Source organism: Nycticebus coucang, chromosome 1, assembly GCF_027406575.1.
Source record: "Nycticebus coucang isolate mNycCou1 chromosome 1, mNycCou1.pri, whole genome shotgun sequence".
In the NCBI taxonomy this organism is placed as follows: Eukaryota; Metazoa; Chordata; class Mammalia; order Primates; family Lorisidae; genus Nycticebus; species Nycticebus coucang.
In genome coordinates, this window is record NC_069780.1 from 80,799,012 (window position 1) to 80,819,908 (window position 20,897).

The following is a 20,897-nucleotide window of genomic DNA, read 5'->3' on the forward strand; positions in this document are numbered from 1 at the left end:
TTGTTGAGAAATTCACATACAGTGGGAAAATTATAGCCAGGACGAAGTGACCAAAACTAAACTGAAACTACTGATTATCTCTTGGGTGTCAGAAGAGAGAGAGAGAGAGAGAGAGAGATGCATATGGTAATTAGTTCAATTTAGCCATTCTACAATTTGTCCATAATTCTAAACAGCAACAACAACAGCAAAATGAAAGAGAGATGTAAAAGAGAATGGGCACACAGAGGCTTCCTGAAGTTCTAATATAATAGTCCTTTCTTATTGTCGAGGGATAACATACCAAGACACCCAGTGGATACCTGAACCATGGACAGTAACAAACCCTATGGATGATACGCATTTTTCCTATACATTCATTCCTACAGTAAAGTTTAACTTATAAACCAGGCACCTTAGGAGATGAACAAGAACAATAATAAAACTGAACAATTACACTGTAATAAAAGTTATGTGAATGTGGTCCCACTCTTTCTCAAAATATCTTATTGAGCCTATCTTATTGTCCTCACCCTTCTTGTGATAACGAGAGATGATAAAATGCCTACATGATAAGATAAAGTGTGGTGAATTACACAGGCATTGTAACATAGCACGAGGCTGCTAATGACATATTATCAAAAAGAGAATCCATTGGCTTCAGCTGACCCTTGATCATTGAGCCATGATGCTGATGGTTGGGTGTCCAGAGCAGATAATGTTGACGGTTTAAGACCCTCAATAGTTGAAGGTCTTTTGCCAAAACCTTTTGGAGGAACACTGTAATCAAAAGTTGCTGTCTCTAATTCTAGCACTCTGGGAGGTCAAGGTTGGAGGATCTCTTGGGATCAGCCTGAGCAAGAACAAGACCCATCTCAAATAAAAATAGAAAATTGTAATCCTAGCACTGTGGAAGGCCAAGGCAGGAGGATTGCTTGTGCTCAGGAGTCGGAGACCAGCCTGAGCAAAAGCAAGAATCCGTCTCTAAAATTGGCCATGTGTTGTGGCGGGTTCCTGTGGTCCCAGCTACTTGGGAGACTGAGGGGAGAGGATCACTTGAGCCCAGGAGTGTAAGGTTACTGTGAGCTATGATGCCACAACACTCTACCCTGGTGTTTAGCCAGGTGTTGTGGTAGGTGCCTTTACTTCCAGCTACTTGGGAGGCTGAAGCAGGATTATTTGAACCCTAGGAGTTTGAGGTTGCTGTGAGCTAGGCTGAACCAGGCCACTCTAGCCTGAGCAAGAAAGTGAGGAAGGAGGGGAGGGAGGGAGGGAAGAAGGAAGGAAAGAAGGAAAGAAAGAAGGAAGGAAGAAAAGAAAGAGAGAAGGAAAGAAAGAAGGAAGGAAGGAAGGAGAAAAAGAAAGGAGGAGCTAAGGAGCTGTTTCTTTTTAACTCAGGGAAGTATGGCTGCACAGGCTGTAATCCTTCTGTGATCATATGCTTTACATTAATGGGATAATCTGAGGATTATATTTCATAATTTTTTCCTTTAATATCCATGTATTCTCACAGTTCAGCAAATTTTAGTAATGTCCACATTGCTGGTTCTGCTGCAGTTTCTTCATCTTCCTTTTCACCTGAAGGTAACACAACAAGTTCTTTCAACTCCCCAGTTGTTGGCACTTCTTGATGCCCTTTAATACGTTCTTCCACTTCTTCGTCAAGCATGTCAGCAAGTCTTTCTCCACCTTGTCTTGCTGTGGGAACGGTTTTCCTAGTTTCTCCATCAATCCCTGGGAAGCCTTTAAAATCATTCATGACTTCACTCCAGAAGTCCTTCCAGCACACATTTACAGTTTCTGGTTTTAATTCTTCCAGCCCAGCTTCAATGAACATCCCCGGCAATAGTGAATGATTTCCAGCACTGGATTATGTCCAGATTATGGCCTGCATCCATTGTTGATTGAATGCAATTGAATACCAGGCTGGTGTATGTGGCTTTGACAAACCTAATGATGCCCCAGTCCAGGGGCTGATGCAATGAGGTTGTATTTGTAGGTCAAAATACTTCCTGGACATTTTCATTTTCACAGGAAATGGATTCAGGAAGGCCAAGTGCATTGTCTATTATTAATGGGACTATAAATTCCAACCCTTCCTCTTCTTAGTATTTTTATTTCTGGGATGAAGCATTGGTAAACCATTCCATAAACAAGATGAGTGTCAGCCACACATTATAATTATGTTGCTACAACATGGGCAAATCATTTTTTGTTTGTTTGTTTCTGAGAACATGTGGGTTCTCTGCTCTGTACACTACATCTGATTCTATCATCTGCCCTGAGTTATTGCCATAAAATACCAAAGTTAATCTGTCCTTCCATGTTTCATACCCCGGTGTTTCCTTTCTGCTTTTAAAACTGTAGGTTCTATTGGGCATCTTCTTCCAGAAACGCCTGATTTTATTTCAAATGAAGACTTGCTTTCAACAATATCCCGTCTCCTTAATCACCTTCTTTAACTCTGCTGGAAATGCCGTGGCAGCAGCTTCTGTGTCTGCAGATGCAGCCTCTCTGGTGACCTTTGTTTTTCCATCCAAACCTATTTCTGAATCTGTGTAACCTTCCCGTACTTGCAGTAAATGACTTGTGTCACTCATTACAGGGGCTCCCCTGCTGACAACTTCATACACACTACCCTCACATCTTTCACCCACAGATTTAATGCCATTTCCATCTTTGCTAGGTACTTAACATTTACTGTGGATATAATTTTGTATTTTGAGGTACAACAGGAGGGCTAGCACAAATTTCTTTCTCCTCCACAATTTCACAGATAGAAGATTTTTTCTTACTACAGATCTTAGCAATCTCAGCATATGGAATTTTCTCTTTTTCTTAAGTCAAAAACATCCAATGTTTCACTCAAATGAAGCATTTTATGGCTTCTCTTTGGCCATAGCTGAGTTGCTAGAATCACTACTCTTGCATTTCGAAATCAAATAAGCATTACTTGAACACAAGCACTGCAATAACCATGACAATCGATTTGATAACTGAGGTGGCTGCTAGGTGACTAAAAGGCTGGTAGCACATCCAGTGTCAATGCCCTGGACCAAGAGATGAATCACGTCCCAGGAGGACATGGGATGTACATATGTGAGATTTCATTACACTACTTAGAAACTCTTTTATTTCTAGAACTTCTCATTTACTATTTTTAGACCTCTGTTGACCATGGGTAACTGAATAATGTGGACGTGGGTGTCAAGTACATGGATTTTCATTTTCTATTGTTCATTAAACAATTTTATGCATTTTCACATACCACCTTGTAGATATTTCCCAATAAAATTTTTAAATGGATTCAATAGAATCACTTAATCAAAAAATAAAGAGGTTTTTGTGGATGATCTATTTAGACTGACGTTTGGTGGATTTTACCTGTATTTTAATGAGAGACTAGAAAAAATAAGGCTAGGTGTGGTAGCAGAAGGATTTGGATGGCCTGGGAATATATGCAAACTCTGCCACTGTCCTGTCTTCATCAATAAAGTCCAGAACCCTCAGACACCTGGATTGCAAGGAAGACTTGAAGATGTTCACAAATGACCCTGTTAAGTGTAGGATTCCTGAGTCATCCCTTAACCCAGTAGTTTTTCAACCTTTTTTATCTCACGGCACCCTTGATGAATAGACTTCCCCAAGACACTTAAATTATATTGATTTTTAAACAGGTAAGAAAAAGAATATACTTACTGTGCTTTGAATGTTTTCAAAAATGATTTCATAATAATCTTTAAAAATTTTGGTGGCACACCAGTGTGCCACAGCACATGGGTTGAAAATCACTGCCTTACTCCAATGATAGGGTGAGAAGATGAAGACTTCTAACAGGCCATCAGAAAGGCTGAATGACCAAAGGCCGTGCGGGCCCCAAAGTCATAACATCACACAGGCTGAGAGGACATTGACCTCAGAAATTACTTCTTCATAATTCTTCCCACATACATAGAATATAGATTAAAAAAGGCACTTGTATGGTAATAGAGAAGTTATTGAAAACATTCTCCTTGAGGCATCACAACAAAGCAGGAGATAAATATCTACTACATAGTTGTTAGCCAAAAAAGTATGTTTCAAATAATCAATTGGTATTCATTTAGAGCACAATAATAGTCTTATTAAAGTTAAATTTAATACATGCTGTATTTGGAAGTAATTTCTTTACCACATAGAAAACTTTCCAGCTGTCTTTTTTTTGTTGCATTGGTGACATTCAGTGGCAAATTAGAAGACTCTCTGGCAAAAATTCCTTAAGGTTAGATGTGTTTGGTTACTTTCAATTCAAACTCAGTATTAATGATCTCTCTACTATATCTCAAATTTTCCCAAATAGGCAGATAAATTATAAGTATAAACTAATTTATCTTTAAAAATGTGAAGGTCAGGATAGGCACAATCTAATTTGGAAGTATTAAGATAGATATCCTAGTGAATATACATAAGCAAATAAATAGTTCTTGATTTCCCATAATTTCTCACAGGCTTCCATAAAAAAACTACTTCTTGGTTACCTTTTAAATTATTTACTCCCACCAATTTCTATTTTTTAAGTTTTGCAGGAGTATTTATTACTAGCAACATTTAATGGAGCAGGAAATAAAACTATTATAAGATAGGAAAGGATTACCTGAGTTGGAGCATAGAGAAAAAACACCATCTTCATTTCCATTAAAAATTGAATATTTAATGCTGTCCTGAATTGAATCAGAAGCAAACGCTTTTATGGTCACAATAGAAGTGCCTGTAAAAATCAGGTACATGAGAACTTCATTAGGATAAGAAAATTTCATGGAAAAACAGAGCAAATATTGAGTATTATTTTCCTAATATATGTTCAGTTGTTCATTCAGTGATTACTTATTAAGTGACTTTAATAAGGTGGATTCCATGCTGGTTGCTAGGGACAAAGTGGCAAAGAAAATAATAAAAAAAATCACTACCCTCACAAACAATAAACAAATACTAGACATTAAACAAATATATAGTCAAGGAAATTTCTGATTGTGCCAAGTTCCTGGAAAGAACGAATAAGGTTATGTGGCAGAAGGCACGTCTTCCTCAGGGAGGCAGACATAACTTCTGAGCAGCACAGGCTCAGTGAAGGATGAGAAGCCACAGGAAGACGGTTCCAGGAGATAGAACTATCACTCACAAGGCTGACAAAAGGCCTGGGGTGGTGAAGAATGTGACCGAGGGACCAGGCAGTGGTTAAGCCAGGGTCAGATTTTATTCTAAGTGCAAATGGACATCATGGAGGCACTTTAAGAAATAGGGTAAAATAACATGATTTAATTTTAGAAGATATCATTCTAACTGCTGTGTGGAGAACAGAGAAAAGAAGGGTAAGAATGGAACAGAGAGCTTGGCATGGTGGTTTGCACCTGTAATCTTAGCACTCTGGAAGGCTGAGGTAGGAGCATCCCTTGGGTACAGGAGTTCAAGACCAGCCTAAGCAAGAGTAAAGTATGTCTCTACTAAAAATAAAAATATTAGCCCAGAGACTTGGTAGGTTCCTATTGTCCCAGCTACCTGAGAGGATGAAGCAGAGGAGTGCTTGAACCCAGGAGTCTGATGTTGCTGTGAGCTAGGCTGATGCCCTGGCACTCTAGCCTGGGCAACAGAGTGAGACTGTCTTAAAACAAACAAGCAAATTTAAAAAAATGAAACAGAGAGATCAATTGAGATCATACTGCAACAATCTAAGCAGGAGACCACAACCTAGGACTGTGGGAGGGGTAATGGAAAGAAGTGGACAGATTAAAGACATTTTTTGACACACTGCCCTGAACATTGGGTGTGATGAGAAAGGATGCTATAAGAAAAAGAAATATTCCTTCAACCAGCTTCCTATCTAGTTGTAGGCGAAAGCATCCCAACTAGAGAGCAACCAGGACTTAACTGTGTGACATGAATTCATTTGAGAATTGTTAATATAGGGTAGGAGCAGTCACAAGGTAACTTTAAAGAAGATATAGAAATTAAGTTATGTGTACAAATTAGAAAAAAAATAAGGATGTCACTCTAAGTTATGGGGAACAGACTGATTACCAGCATGAAAGAGACATTAGCAAGGACTGACAGTGGCAGTAAGAAAATGGGCGGGCTTAAAAGAGGAACCACACATGGCAGGAGTGAAGAACAACTCTACATACAAAGGAGTGCAAAGCTGTGAACGGAAGGAGAGGTGGGCAAGCCTGTGGGAGACCTTGGGAGCAAGGGGACAAGCATAGTTTATGTCAAGGATCAGCAATTTTTTTCTGTGAAGAGCCAGATAATAAATACTTCAGGCTTTAGGGTCATAGAGTCTTGTGCAAGCAGGAAAGCAGTCACAGACAATACATAAACAACTGAACATGGCTCTGTCCCAATCTGACTTCATTTACAAAAAATAAGTGGAGGAGCAGATCCTTGCTATATGAGATGGGAAGGAGTGAAAAGAAAATGGGATGATCTTGAGCTGGAAATTGACGTACCAAGGAAGATGCTGAGTGCCTTTAAAGCAAGCTGGGTGCAGCAGCTGTCTGAATGGACAGATCTGGGGGATCATTTACAGTACTTAGAGGGGTATGAAAAATTCATTTTGGCCCCAAGTTGGCCCTTGATGTCTTTACATTACCTTGTGCCCTTTTCTGCTCATCTCCCCTCTGCTTCCACTCTTGGCTATCCACTTACCTCCCTCTAAGAACTGCCTGCTTTGTTCTTTTAATAGTATTTTTATTCAATCACCTTCATTCATGTGAAATTTACTTATAATACTCTACACATATTTTATATATATGGTTCTATGAGTTTTAATGACTATATATGAGTACATCAGTGACACCAATATCATGATCAAGTCATAGAATATTTCTGATACCTCAAAAAGTTCTCTTCTGCCATTTACAGACAATTTTTTCTCACTTTTGGTTCCAGTAAACCACTGATCTACACTCTATATGTCTAGATTAGTTTTACCTCTAAATTTCATACACTTGTAAATCACATAATACCTGGCTTCTCGGCTCAGCATAATTTTTGAGAATCAAGCAGTGACTTTGTGTATACACATATATTCTATTTTTATTGCAGAGTAGTAGTCTACTGAATGGACATACCACCATTTTTTTGTTTGTTTTTTTGGCCCGGGCTGGGTTTGAACCCTCCACCTCTGGTATATGGGGCCTGCGCCCTATTCCTTTGAGCCACAGGCACTGCCCCTACCATTTGTTTTTCATTTACCTAGAGATGAACATTTAGGTCATTACCAATTTAGAACTATTATGAATCAAGCTGCTATGAACATTCACATGCAAGTGTTTGCGTGGACCCATTTCTTAAAAGTAAACACCTAAGGTAAGTATATGTTGAACTTTATAAGAAATTGACTAACTCTTTTCCAAAGTGGTTGTACCATTTTGCATTTCTGCTAATAACTGACGAGAATTCTACTTGCTCTAAATGAACTAGCATTGCCAATCTTTTTGATTTTACCCATTTTAGGGGACATATTATAGTGTCTTACTGTGGTTTTAATTTCCCTGATGTCTGATGATGCTAACTATCTTTTCATGTGCTTATAGGGCATTTTCACCCCTGTTTTTAATTCATCTTTGTTACTTGGCTTCCTGTTTTCTGCTCATCCACCACTTCTGAGATACTTCGTACTTCCTACTGGCTTAGCACTCTGCTGTTAGGCCTATAACTTATGGCATCTGCTTTGGACAATCCTGCAATGACACATATCTTTTCTCACTGTCATCCTGCTCCATAGGATAACACTTACTGGCAAAAGTATGCATGCTGTCCTGATTGAGGAGAGATAGCTAGGAAGTAATGCTGTAGGACTTTCCTTTGTTGCCAGGTGTACAGCAACGGGGACTATGTATAAGATAGTGGCAACAGGTGCAAGAAGGAAGTAAAAGAAAACATTTTAAAAGGAACTAGAGCTGACATGGTGTCATAGAGTAGTACAAAACAGGGCTTATTAACCTAGAGTGTGTCTGATGTGCCTGAGACGCTCTGTGTAGGCTCGTTGATGCCAGTAGGGAATGGCAGCTTCAGGATGCTGAGGATCCTGGTTTTTCTGAGAGAACATCAAAATTTTATATTTATTTTCATGAGAAATCATCCAGTTATTAAATGGTGGAAAGTAATTTGATCTATGAGAAAAAAAAATACCATCAGATAGACTGAACAAAAAACAGCCATGGACTGACTCCAGTACTGAGTCTGCCTGTTTGCCATCTCCAATAGAGAAGTGAACCCCCCCACCCGCCTTTCTTTTTTTTTGTTACCAGCCTTTTTGGCATTTACATTGTGTTACTTATTTGTTACCCATGGACTTGTACTGAAAATATGTGAAAACTGATCTCATCTCCCTGCTTAAACTGGACTAAATTAATAACAGTAGAGGATGTTTTGTATATGTTTGTGTTCTATATATTTCTATAACTCTACATTAGTTTTGCCTTTAAAATTTCAAATACTTGTAAATCATATGGTTATTTGGCATCTTTTTCTCAGTATAATTTTTGAGAATAAAGTATGTTATTCTGGGTATCAAGAACGTATTCCTTTGTACACAGAAGGTACTTCATAAGTATAGGAAGTAAGAAGTTATAAAAGGAGACAGAGAAAAGGAGAAAGGACACTGATGCTTTCCAGGCTGAGAGATGGTAAAAATGCTGGTCCTTACCTATAAGGCCACCCAAGCCAACAGCAATTATTAAAAAAAAAACAAAAAACCTCGATTATTATAATATCACATCTTTTTTTTTTTTTTTTTTTTAAGAGAGAGAGTCTCACTTTATTGCCCTCGGTAGAGTCTCGTGGCATCACAGCTCACAGCAACCTCCAACTCCTGGGCTTAAGCGATTCTCTTGCCTCAGCCTCCCGAGTAGCTGGGAATACAGGCACCTGCCACAATGCCCGGCTATTTTTTTTGTTGTTGTTGCAGTTTGGCAGGGGCCAAGTTCGAACCCACCACTCTCGGGATATGGGGCCGGCACCCTACCCACTGAGCCACAGGCACCACCTTATAATATCACATCTGAAAGTGAGATTTGCAGTAGTTAAAAAAATAGCACCAATTGAAGATCTCTGCTGAAACTCCTTATTAAATCCTACTACATGGCCCCAGTGAACACAGCTTGAAACTCACCCTGCTAGAGGTTGTAGTGAAAATGATCCCTGAACCAATAAAAATTGATATGTGTATATATTTTTTTTCCCCTAGAAACTTAAAAGAATTTCACTGAAAAAAAAAAAAAAGAAAGAAAATACCCTAGAACAAACAGTATTTTTTCCTAGGAGCCTTTCAATGCTTAACATTCAAAAATGCCACGTTAACCATAAATGTTAAAGAAAACAAGTATATGATATCGCCTGTAAAATTAAAACTTCAGCAAAAACAGTGAAAAAAGGCATAAAACAGAATTTGTTATGGAAAAACAATAAGAAAATCCAAACTGAATATACTGTTCTCTTAAGAAACAATATGTTTAACATAAACTGTGACAAAGTTTAGAAGTTATTTATCAGGATTTCTGAATGGTGGTTCTTTTCAAGCCTGCTGTGAAGTCATTTAGTGACCAAGTAATGGATTTTAATGAATCATGGGAGAATCAAGTCACTACACACATTGAGAACTCTTTCAAATTGCATTATAATCTGATGCTTACTTTATTGCATTTTAGGAGACATGTTGTTAATATAAAAAAGTCTTACATTTTGGGTATGAATATGCCTTTACAGCAGTCCAACACATCTTATTCTCAATGTGCAATAGTTCTGTGCTTCTTGATACAATTTATTTTTTTAAACATAGGAAATTTTATTTCAACTAGTTTGTCATATATTCTAAAGAATGGCAGTAAGAAGAGAAACAGCTATGCCAAAAAAATATGACCTTGCTGATGGCCCTTTATTCATGGGTTAGGATGCTTATTAAATACCCAATTACAAAAGAAAACATGGAGATTGCTTGCATGTAAAAGAATAAAGATACACACAAAACTTCAGAGAACAATTACATATGACCTCTCTTATCAAGGGCACAATCCTATTTTATTTGCAAAGAAGGTTTTCACAATACCAAATGGAATTGTAGCAAAAAATTATTTCATTCAATGAAAATACTTTAAGCTAGATGCTAAAGTCAGCAAAGAGCTGCAAATGTTTTTACATGCTTTTCCCCTGACAGAGTCTAAATTTGAAACTGTCTTGAAAAAAAGAGGAAATAAATAAAGCACCATGAATCCTTCTAGGTCTCTTCTTACTGTGCACGTTTTTAAGAAAATGTCTCGGGGCATGTAGATGAAACTTTCAGTTACTGTTCATTTCACATCAAGGTAGAAATAGTAAGCTATGAGACCAACTCTGTACCTTCAATTCCCATAAGGTAAGTGAAACATTAAAATAAGTTACCTTTTACCTTTTCAGAGTTTTTAAAATTTAACTTAAAGCCTAATGTTGCATAAATAGTGCAACACATTTAACATTCTTGTATTTTTTTATCCACCTCACATTAGTTTAAAGGCATAATTATATGCTTTTTATGTTACACGTCTGTAAAAATCAATAATTATGGAATATTTAGGTAAAGTAATTTTGAAACATGGCCCAATCAAAGTAATAAAATAAATTTCTAGGAATCAAGCCTGAAGAAAGAGAACTCTATTAATTATTTGACAAAGAATTTAAAATAATCATTATAAACGAGCTCAATGCACTACAAGAGAACATAAGACAACCAAATGAAATCAGAAAAACTATGCATGAACAAAATGAGAACATCAACAGAAAGATATAAACTAATAAAAGAATCAAATTCTAAAACTGAAAAATATAAATAACTGAATTGAAAAATTCACTTAGAGGGGTTCAACAACAGATTTGATTAAACAGAAGCATCAGTGAATTGAAGATAGGTCCTTTGAAATTATCAAGTTAGAGGAACAAAAAGAAAAATACAGGGGAGGAGACAAGATGGCTGACTGAAGCCAGCTTTCCACAGAGGCTCCCGTCCAGAAGGAGAGTTAAAAGACAAAAATTCAGCAAGTAACCTGGTGGATTTGAGCTGCACTAAGAGAGAAGGTTGTAGAACGCACATCAACCCTGCTGAGGCGGGCTGCGACCACAAGGATACAAACAAAAGGTACAAAATCCATCACCAAGCGGACGGGAGTCCCCTCCCTCATGAGAACGGCTCAGAGTGCCCCACAAACAACCGGGCAGAGTTCAAAGGTCCTCCCACTACACTCCACTGGAGAGACCCTCTAAAAACTGGACCTACCTCCCCTACTGGGGTGCTACGGCATCCTCCTGCCAGGCATAAAACTGTATAAACTGTATATGGTCTCTACCTGGAATTCTGAGCTCCCAGCGCTCTCCTTCGCTCACACTGGGGTCTGGAGGCCAGTCGGTCGGTCGGCGCAGAGGGGACTGCACCGGAGTGGCAGTTTCCTGAGGCACAGTGCGACAGCCCTCTTTTGGTGATAATACGGCCAGGCATAAAACTGTGTGGAGCTGTGTGTGTTCTCTGCCTGAAACCCCAGGCTTCCAGCGCTCCCCGCGCTCCCCTCTGCTCTCGCTCCAAGGTCTGGAGGCCTGTCCCCCAGGGGTCCAGACTCTTGGGCGATTGCTCGAGGGGTGTAGACAGTGCTGGGCTGCAGCCTGTCAGTGCAGACTCTGGGGTGCAGAGCAGAGAGAGGACGATTGGCCGGAGGGGAGCTACACCGGAGCAACGGTTGCCTGAGCCATAGGGCAGCAGCCCTCTTTTGCTAGCAATACGGCTCACTACCGAATATTCTGAAGCCACACCCCCTGTCTCCGTGGGCAACCAGAGACTCTGAGTTTGCCTGAGGCAACTCCAACTTGCAAACCAGGGAAACTCCCAGGGCAGGGCTGACCCAGAGGTCCGCTTTACTAAACCTAAGACGCACCTGGCCCTCAGGGGATCGTCAGCCTATAGACAATACAAGAGCAAAGACAAGCTGATTTGGAATTCAATTCAGCTTCTCTTCTGCAGGGGAAACGCAGAGTTGTTCTGTTCTGTTCTGTCAGTAACATTAATCAGGGGTGAGACTGGACCTGAGTGAAAACCCCTCAACCTTCATCTAGCGCCCGAGGTTGTCAGGCCTCAACTCCTCCTGCTGGAGAGAGGCAGAGCGCACCGGCCTGGCAGACTTCCTTGTGATTCAGGCAGGTACAAACTCCTGGAGTACCGATTCACTACAGGCAACTGGGTCAGCCAACTGCAGGGCTATTAGTGACTGGGTGTGAAGTGGTGCAAGGTGGGGAAGGAGGCAGCAACCTTCCCAGACTGATTTATAGGCTGGGTGGCTTCTCCTGACTCCACACAGCACTGGAGCAAGCCACACCAGAGTAGTCACCAGACCCCTGTGATCCAGTTCCCAGAGACCTCTTAAACTCTCTCACCTGAGACAGGTGCAGACTGAGACAATCGATTTGGACATTTGTGAACTGAACCAATCACCCGAGGACAAATCAGGTGGTGCCCTAGGTGCATGGTGGTAGGAAGGTTTGATTTTTCTTTTCCAATTGTTTGCTGGTGGGGGGCGGGGTGACTTAATTGCTGATATTTCTCCACAGCTGAGACTTCAATCCAAAGTATCTGTTTCACTAGGGTGGAACATAAACCAGCTGAAAACAAGGCAGAACCATTTAGCCCCACCACACCAGACAGGGCCCCAGTTTCTCTGGCCACAACACTGTACGGGCCCTCGACAAAGCCCCAGGGGAAAAAATCAGAGGGAGTAAAACAACCATGGGGCGGAATCAGCAGAAAAACTCTGGTAACATGAATAACCAGAATAGATCAACCCCCCCAAGGAAAGATATGGCAGATGCAATTGAAGATCCCATTCATAAAAAACTGGCTGAGATGTCAGAAATCGAATTCAGAATTTGGATTACAGACAAGATTAACAAAGTGGAATTAGGAATTCGAGGAGAAATTCAAAAGTTGTCTCAAGAATTTAACGAATTTAAAGACAAAACCACCAAAGACTTAGACACACTGAAGCAAGAATTTGCAGCCCTCCAAGATATGAAAAATACAGTAGAACCCCTCAGTAACAGAATGGAGCAAGCAGAAGAAAGGATTTCTGACATCGAAGATAAAGCCTTTGAACGCTCCCGAACTCTCAAAGAGGAAGAGAAATGGAGAGCAAAAACGGATCACTCACTCAGAGAGCTGTGGGATAATTCGAAGAAGGCGAATATCTGAATCATAGGAGTTCCAGAAACAGATGAAGTGGCCTCGCTAGGCACAGAGGCCCTTACGCATGAAATTATGAAAGAGAATTTTCCAGACATGCCTAGAGATTCTGAAATTCAGATAGCGGACAGCTTTAGAACCCCAGCACGACTCAACCCCAATAAGACATCCCCAAAGCATATCATAATTAACTTCGCTAAAGTTAATATGAAGGAGAAAATCCTCAAAGCTGCCAGGAGAAAGAAAACCATTACCTTCAAAGGGAAGAATATTAGAATGACTGCAGATCTCTCTGCTGAAACTTTTCAAGCCAGAAGAGGGTGGTCACCGACTTTTAATCTCCTAAAGCAAAATAACTTTCAACCCCGGATCTTGTATCCAGCTAAACTGAGTTTCATTTATGATGGAGAAATTAAATACTTTAATGACATTCATATGTTGAAGAAATTTGCCATAACCAAACCAGCTCTTCAGGATATTCTCAGACCTATCCTCCATAATGACCAACCCAATCCTATACCACAAAAGTAAACTGACTCAGAAACTTCGGATCAAACTCCAATTTCCACACTGGTGAAAGGATTAAAAATGGCCACTGGACTTTTGAAAAACTCGATACCCAAAAATTCACCAGACTTATCAATATTCTCCATTAATGTGAACGGCTTAAACTGTCCTCTAAAGAGGCATAGCTTAGCAGACTGGATACAAAAACTCAGGCCAGATATCTGTTGCATACAAGAGTCACATCTTAACCTAAAAGACAAATACAGACTCAGGGTGAAAGGATGGTCGTCCATATTTCAGGCAAATGGTAATCAGAAAAAAGCAGGTGTTGCAATTTTATTTGCAGATACAATAGGCTTTAAACCAACAAAAGTAAGGAAGGACAAGAATGGTCACTTCATATTTGTTCAGGGTAATACTATGATGAGATCTCAATTATTAATATCTATGCACCCAACCAGAATGCACCTCAATTTATAAGAGAAACTCTAACAGACATGAGCAACTTGATTTCCTCCAGCTCCATAATCGTCGGAGATTTCAACACTCCTTTGGCAGTGTTGGATGGATCCTCCAACAAGAAGCTGAGCAAAGAAATCTTAGATTTAAACCTAACCATTCAACATTTGGATTTAGCAGACATCTACAGAACATTTCATCCCAACAAAACTGACTACACATACTTCTCATCAGCCCATGAAACTTACTCCAAAATCGATCACAACTTAGGTCACAAGTCTAACCTCAGTAAATTTAAAGGAATAGAAATTATTCCTTGCATCTTCTCGGACCACCATGGAATAAAACTTGAGCTGAGTAACAACAGGAATCTGCATACTCATACAAAAACATGGAAGTTAAATGCTGAACCTTATGCTGAATGATAGCTGGGTCAGAGATGAGATTAAGAAAGAAATCACCAATTTTTTGGAAAAAAACAACAATGAAGACACGAACTATCAGAACCTCTGGGACACCGCAAAGGCAGTTCTAAGAGGGAAATTTATAGCACTGCAAGCCTTCCTCAAGAGAACGGAAAGAGAGGAAGTTAACAACTTAATGGGACATCTCAAGCAACTGGAAAAGGAAGAACATTCCAACCCCAAACCCAGTAGAAGAAAAGAAATAACCAAAATTAGAGCAGAATTAAATGAAATTGAAAACAAAAGAATAATAAAACAGATCAATAAATCAAAAAGCTGGTTTTTCGAAAAGGTCAATAAAATAGATAAACCTTTGGCCAACCTAATCAGGAAAAAAAGAGTAAAATCTCCAATCTCATCAATCAGAAACAACAAAGATGAAATAACAACAGACTCATCAGAAATCCAAAAAATCCTTAATGAATATTACAAGAAACTTTATTCTCAGAAATATGAAAATCTGAAGGAAATTGACCGATACTTGGAAGCACGTCACCTTCCAAGACATAGCCAGAATCAAGTGGAAATGTTGAACAGGCCCATATCAAGTTCGGAAATAGAATCAACCATACAAAACCTCCCTAAAAAGAAAAGCCCAGGACCAGATGGTTTCACGTCTGAATTCTACCAAACCTTTAAAGAGGAATTAGTACCTATATTACTTAACCTGTTCCAAAAGGTAGAAGAACAAGGAAGACTACCCAACACGTTCTATGAAGCAAACATCACCCTGATCCCCAAACCAGGAAAAGACCCAACAAGAAAAGAAAATTACAGACCAATATCACTAATGAATATAGATGCAAAAATATTCAACAAGTTCCTAACAAACAGAATCCAGGAACATATCAAACAAATTATACATCATGACCAAGTCGATTTTATCCCAGGATCTCAAGGCTGGTTCAATATACGTAAATCTATAAATGTAATCCAGCACATAAACAAATTAAAAAACAAAGACCATATGATTCTCTCAATCGATGCAGAAAAAGCTTTTGATAATATCCAGCATCCCTTCATGATCAGAACACTTAAGAAATCGGTATAGAAGGGACATTTCTTAAACTGATAGAGACCATCTACAGCAAACCCGCAGCCAATATCATATTGAATGGAGTTAAATTGGAATCATTTCCACTCAGATCAGGAACCAGACAAGGCTGCCCATTGTCTCCATTGCTTTTTAACATTGTAATGGAAGTTTTAGCCACTGCAATTAGGGAAGAAAAGGTGATCAAGGGTATGCATATAGGGTCAGAAGAGTCAAACTTTCACTCTTCGCGGATGATATGATAGTATATCTGGAAAACACTAGGGACTCTACTACAAAACTCTTAGAAGTGATCAAGGAATACAGCAGCGTCTCAGGTTACAAAATCAACATTCATAAATAGGTAGCCTTTATATATACCAACAACAGTCAAGTTGAAAAAACAGTTATCCCATTCACAGTAGTGCCAAAGAAGATGAAATATTTGGGAATTTATCTAACAAAGGACGTGAAAGATTTCTATAAAGAGAACTATGAAACTCTAAGAAAAGAAATAGCTGAAAATATTAACAAATGGAAAAACATACCATGCTCATGGCTGGGAAGAATCAACATAGTTAAAAAGTCTATACGACCCAAAGCAATATATAATTTCAATGCAATCCCTATTAAAGCTCCACTGTCATACTTTAAAGATATGGAAAAAACAATACTTCGTTTTATATGGAATCAGAAAAACCCTCGAATATCCAAGACATTACTCAGAAATAAAAACAAAGCAGGAGGAATTACGCTACCAGACCTCAGACTATACTACAAATCAATAGTGATCAAAACAGCATGGTGTTGGCACAAAAACAGAGAGGTAGATGTCTGGAATAGAATAGAGAACCAAGAGATGAATCCAGCTACTTACCGTTATTTAATCTTTGACAAGCCAATTAAAAACATTCAGTGGGGAAAAGATTCCCTATTTAACAAATGGTGCTGGGTGAACTGGCTGGCAACCTGTAAAAGACTGAAAGTGGACACACACTTTTCACCATTAACTAAGATAGACTCTCACTGGATCAAAGATTTAAACTTCAGACATGAAACTATAAAAATACTAGAGAAGAGTGCAGGGAAAACCCTTGAAGAAATCGGGATGGGCGAGTATTTTATGAGGAGGACACCCCGGGCAATTGAAGAAGCTTCAAAAATACACTACTGGGACTTGATCAAACTAAAAAGCTTCTGCACAGCCAAGAACACAGTAAGTAAAGCAAGCAAACAGCCCTCAGAATGGGAGAAGATATTTGCAGGTTATGTCTCCAACAAAGGTTTAATAACCAGAATCCACAGAGAACTCAAACGCATTAGCAAGACTAGAACAAGGGATCCCATCGCAGGCTGGGCAAGGGATTTGAAGAGAAACTTCTCTGACGAAGACAGGAGTGCGGCCTTCAGACATATGAAAAAATGCTCATCATCTTTAATCATCAGAGAAATGCAAATCAAAACTACTTTGAGATACCATCTAACTCCAGTGAGACTAGCCTATATCACAAAATCCCAAGACCAGAGATGTTGGCGCGGATGTGGAGAAAAGGGAACACTTTTGCACTGCTGGTGGGAATGCAAATTAATACATTCCTTTTGGAAAGAGATATGGAGAACACTTAGAGATCAAAAATAGATCTGCCATTCAATCCTGTAATTCCTCTACTGGGCATATACCCAGAAGACCAAAAATCACGTCATAACAAAGATATTTGTACCAGAATGTTTATTGCAGCCCAATTCATAATTGCTAAGTCATGGAAGAAGCCCAGGTGCCCATTGATCCACGAATGGATTAATAAATTGTGGTATATGTATACCATGGAATATTATGCAGCCTTAAAGAAAGATGGAGACTTTACCTCTTTCATGTTTACATGGATGGAGCTGGAACAGATTCTTCTTAGTAAAGTATCTCAAGAATGGAAGAGAAAGTACCCAATGTACTCAGTCCTACTATGAGACTAATTTAGGGTTTTCACATGAAAGCTATAACCCAGTTACAACCTAAGAATAGGGGGAAGGGGGAAAGGGAGGGGAGGGAGGGGGGAGGTGGGTAGAGGGAAGGGGACTGGTGGGATTACACCAGCGGTGCATCTTACAAGGGTATATGTGAAACTTGGTAAATGGTCTGTGAAGCTAGTGAATGATGCCCCATGATCATATCAATGTACACAGCTATGATTTAATAAAAAAAAAAAGAAAAATGCAAAGAAAGCCTAAGAAATTTGGGATACCATCAAGTGGACTTGTGTATTCTACTTATGAAAACCTCAGAAGGAGGAGAGAGAGATACAAAAGGCAAAGGGCTAAGGGTTCATTGGAAAAAAAAAAAATAGTCCAAAACTTTCCAAATCTGAGGAAAGAAACAGACATCCATATTCAAGAAGCTCACAAGACCAGAAGACTACTACTAGGGCATATCCAAAGAATTGTACATGGAAACACATTAAAATCAAACTATAAATGATGAAGATAAAGGCAACAAAGGAAAAGTGATTCACCCTGTATGAGGGAGCTTTCATAAGACTAAGTGAATTTCTCACCAAAGACAGTATAAGTCAGAAGGGAATAGGATGATAAATATTAACAGCGCTGAAAGAAAAAATTGCCAAACAAGAATACTGTATCTTGTAAAACTGTCCTTCAGAAATGAAGAAAAAAATAGATCTTCTCAGAAAAACAAAAGCTGAGGGATTTCATCTCCATGGAACTTGTCTTATAGGATATGAGAAAGTGAGTTCCTCAAGCTGAAACAAAAAGATACTGGAGAGCAAATGAAGTATACAAAATATAAAGCTCTCTCTGGTAAAAGTAAATATAAAGATAAATATAGAATCCTATAATATGGCAATGGTGGCACATAAATCATTTTTAATTCTGGTATAGAACTTAAAGGATGAAGCATAAAAATAACTATAATAACAAAACTATGTTAATGGATACAAAATATAAACAATGTAATTGATGACACTGATAACAAAGTATGTGTGTGGAAAGACATAAAAGAGCAGAGTTTTTGTATGCTATTGGAGTTAAGCTATTTTAAGTATAAAATAGATTTATGGCAATCTATTGCAATTGCTATAAATCTATTTTATAAATCTATTTATAAATCTATTTATGTAATCCCCATAGTGACCACAAAGAAAATAGCTATAGGAGAAACACAAAATGAAGTAAGTAGGGAATCATTTCACTGCTAAAAAGAAAAAAAACAAATCAATGAGACACAAAAGGAGGTAGTAACTGAAGAAAAGAAGAACAAAATAACTACAAGACATACAAAAATAATTTAAAAAATAGAAATGTAAGTCATTTCCCATCAGTAATTCCTTTAAATGTAAATGGAATAAATTGGCCCAAAAGACATAAGGTAGTTGAATAGATAAACACAAAAACAAGCAAAAATCAAGGTCCAACTATATGCTGCCTACCAGAGACATTAGAAGAACATACAAATAGGCTGAAAATGAAATTTTGGAAATAGAAATTCCACACAAATGCTATCTAAAAGAGAAAAAAGATGGCATACTTATATCAAGTAAAATAAACTTGAAGTCAAAAACAGACAAGAGATGAATGAGGACATTATACAGGGTGGCCGGTAAAGTTTGTGTGCAATTACACATAAACTTTACGGCCACCCTGAATAACAAAAGGTCAATTCACCAGGAAGACACAGCAATTATGTGTGTGTGTATATATATATATATATATATATACACTTAACAGCAAGAGTACCCAAATATATGAAGCAGATATTGACAGAATTGAAGGAATAATTGGACAGTAACACAACAATAGTAGTGAATTTTGATGCCCCACCTTCAATAATGGATAGATGAACCAGATAGAAGGTCAATCAGGAAACATAAAGACCAGTTGGACCTAACAGACATATATAGAACACTTCACTCATCAATAGCAGAATATTCTGCTCACATGCAGACAGAACATGCACCAAAACAGATCACACATCAGACCCAAAACAAGTTTTAAATTTAGCAAATTGAAATCATGACAAGTATTTTTTCTGACCACAATGAAATTAAACTAGAAATCATTAGCAAAAGTAAAACTAGAAAATCCCCACATACGTGGGAAATTAACACACTCTTGGACAACCAATGCATCAAAGAAGAAATTAAAAGAAAAATTAGAAAATATCTTGAGATAAAAACAAAAATACAACATACCAAAAATTATCAGATGCAAGAAAAACAGTACAAAGAGGGAAGTTAACAGTGGCAAACACATTGAAAAAGAATGACCTCAAAGTAACAACCTAATATTACATCACAAGGAAAAAAAGAACAAACTTAACCCAACGTTAACAGAAGGGAGGAAATAGTAAAGATTAAAATGGAAAAGAAAAAAATAAAAAAATAGAGTAAAGAAATGCAAAAAGTTGTGAATAGTCCACAACCAGGAATCATGGTTGCTGATTCACTCTCAGCAGGATAACCAATGGCTGGAAATGAAAACAGAAGGAACAAAAGCTGGTTTTCTAGAAAATTTGTTTAAAATTCTAGAGAATTTAAACATAGGCAAGCAAGTGGTTTATGCCTAACTTTTAAAAAGCTTTAGAATGGTTAAATTCCCTCCAATTTGGCTGAAAATGCAGGGAGAGGGGATGGCATTAAGAGTCAAGAGTAGGAGTTACTGGGACAGCGACTTTTCTTGTAGGGAAAGCCTGTGTATTATTAGCAGCAAGTGGCATCCTCTGAGAGTGACTTTTTCTATGAATAAGTGAACATTTCATGATGGACTCTTCAAAATATTTTTATCCACCAACTGGTTGCTTTTAAAATGGAAACTATATGAAGGTCTGACATTAAGTCTGTGAATACATCGTAGAAAAAGTGTTATGTATGTCTCATTGCTGAATATCACTATAGTCACCTTCAAAGTACTCCCCTTGGAAAGCATTGTACTAAGGCCAGCATCTAGTTCATCCTTCAAAGCAATTTTGGAACTCTTTTTCTAGAATGGCCATCAAAGCCATGGTCATATTACCCTCTATGTCCTGAATGCCTTCCTTTCAACATTTCCTTTATCTTTGGGTAAAGAGAAAAGGCGCTGGGAGCCAGATCAGATGAGTAGGGAGGGTGTTCCAATACAGCTGTTTGTTTACTGGCTAAAAACTTCCTCACAGACAGTGCTGTGTGAGCTGGTTGCCCTGTCGTGATGCAAGAGCTATGAGTGGTTGGCCAAGATCTTC

The 20,897-nt window shown here is 38.5% G+C and overlaps 1 protein-coding gene across 1 annotated transcript in view; it reads right to left on the reverse strand.

Moving 5' to 3' along the window:
- Positions 1 to 20,897, reverse strand: part of DCHS2 (dachsous cadherin-related 2) — a 257,837-nt gene that overhangs the window by 39,689 nt on the left and 197,251 nt on the right. The window contains exon 16 of the mRNA XM_053597835.1: positions 4,613 to 4,726. Coding sequence (XP_053453810.1) covers positions 4,613 to 4,726 — 114 coding nt within the window. The remainder of the gene's footprint in view (positions 1 to 4,612; positions 4,727 to 20,897) is intronic.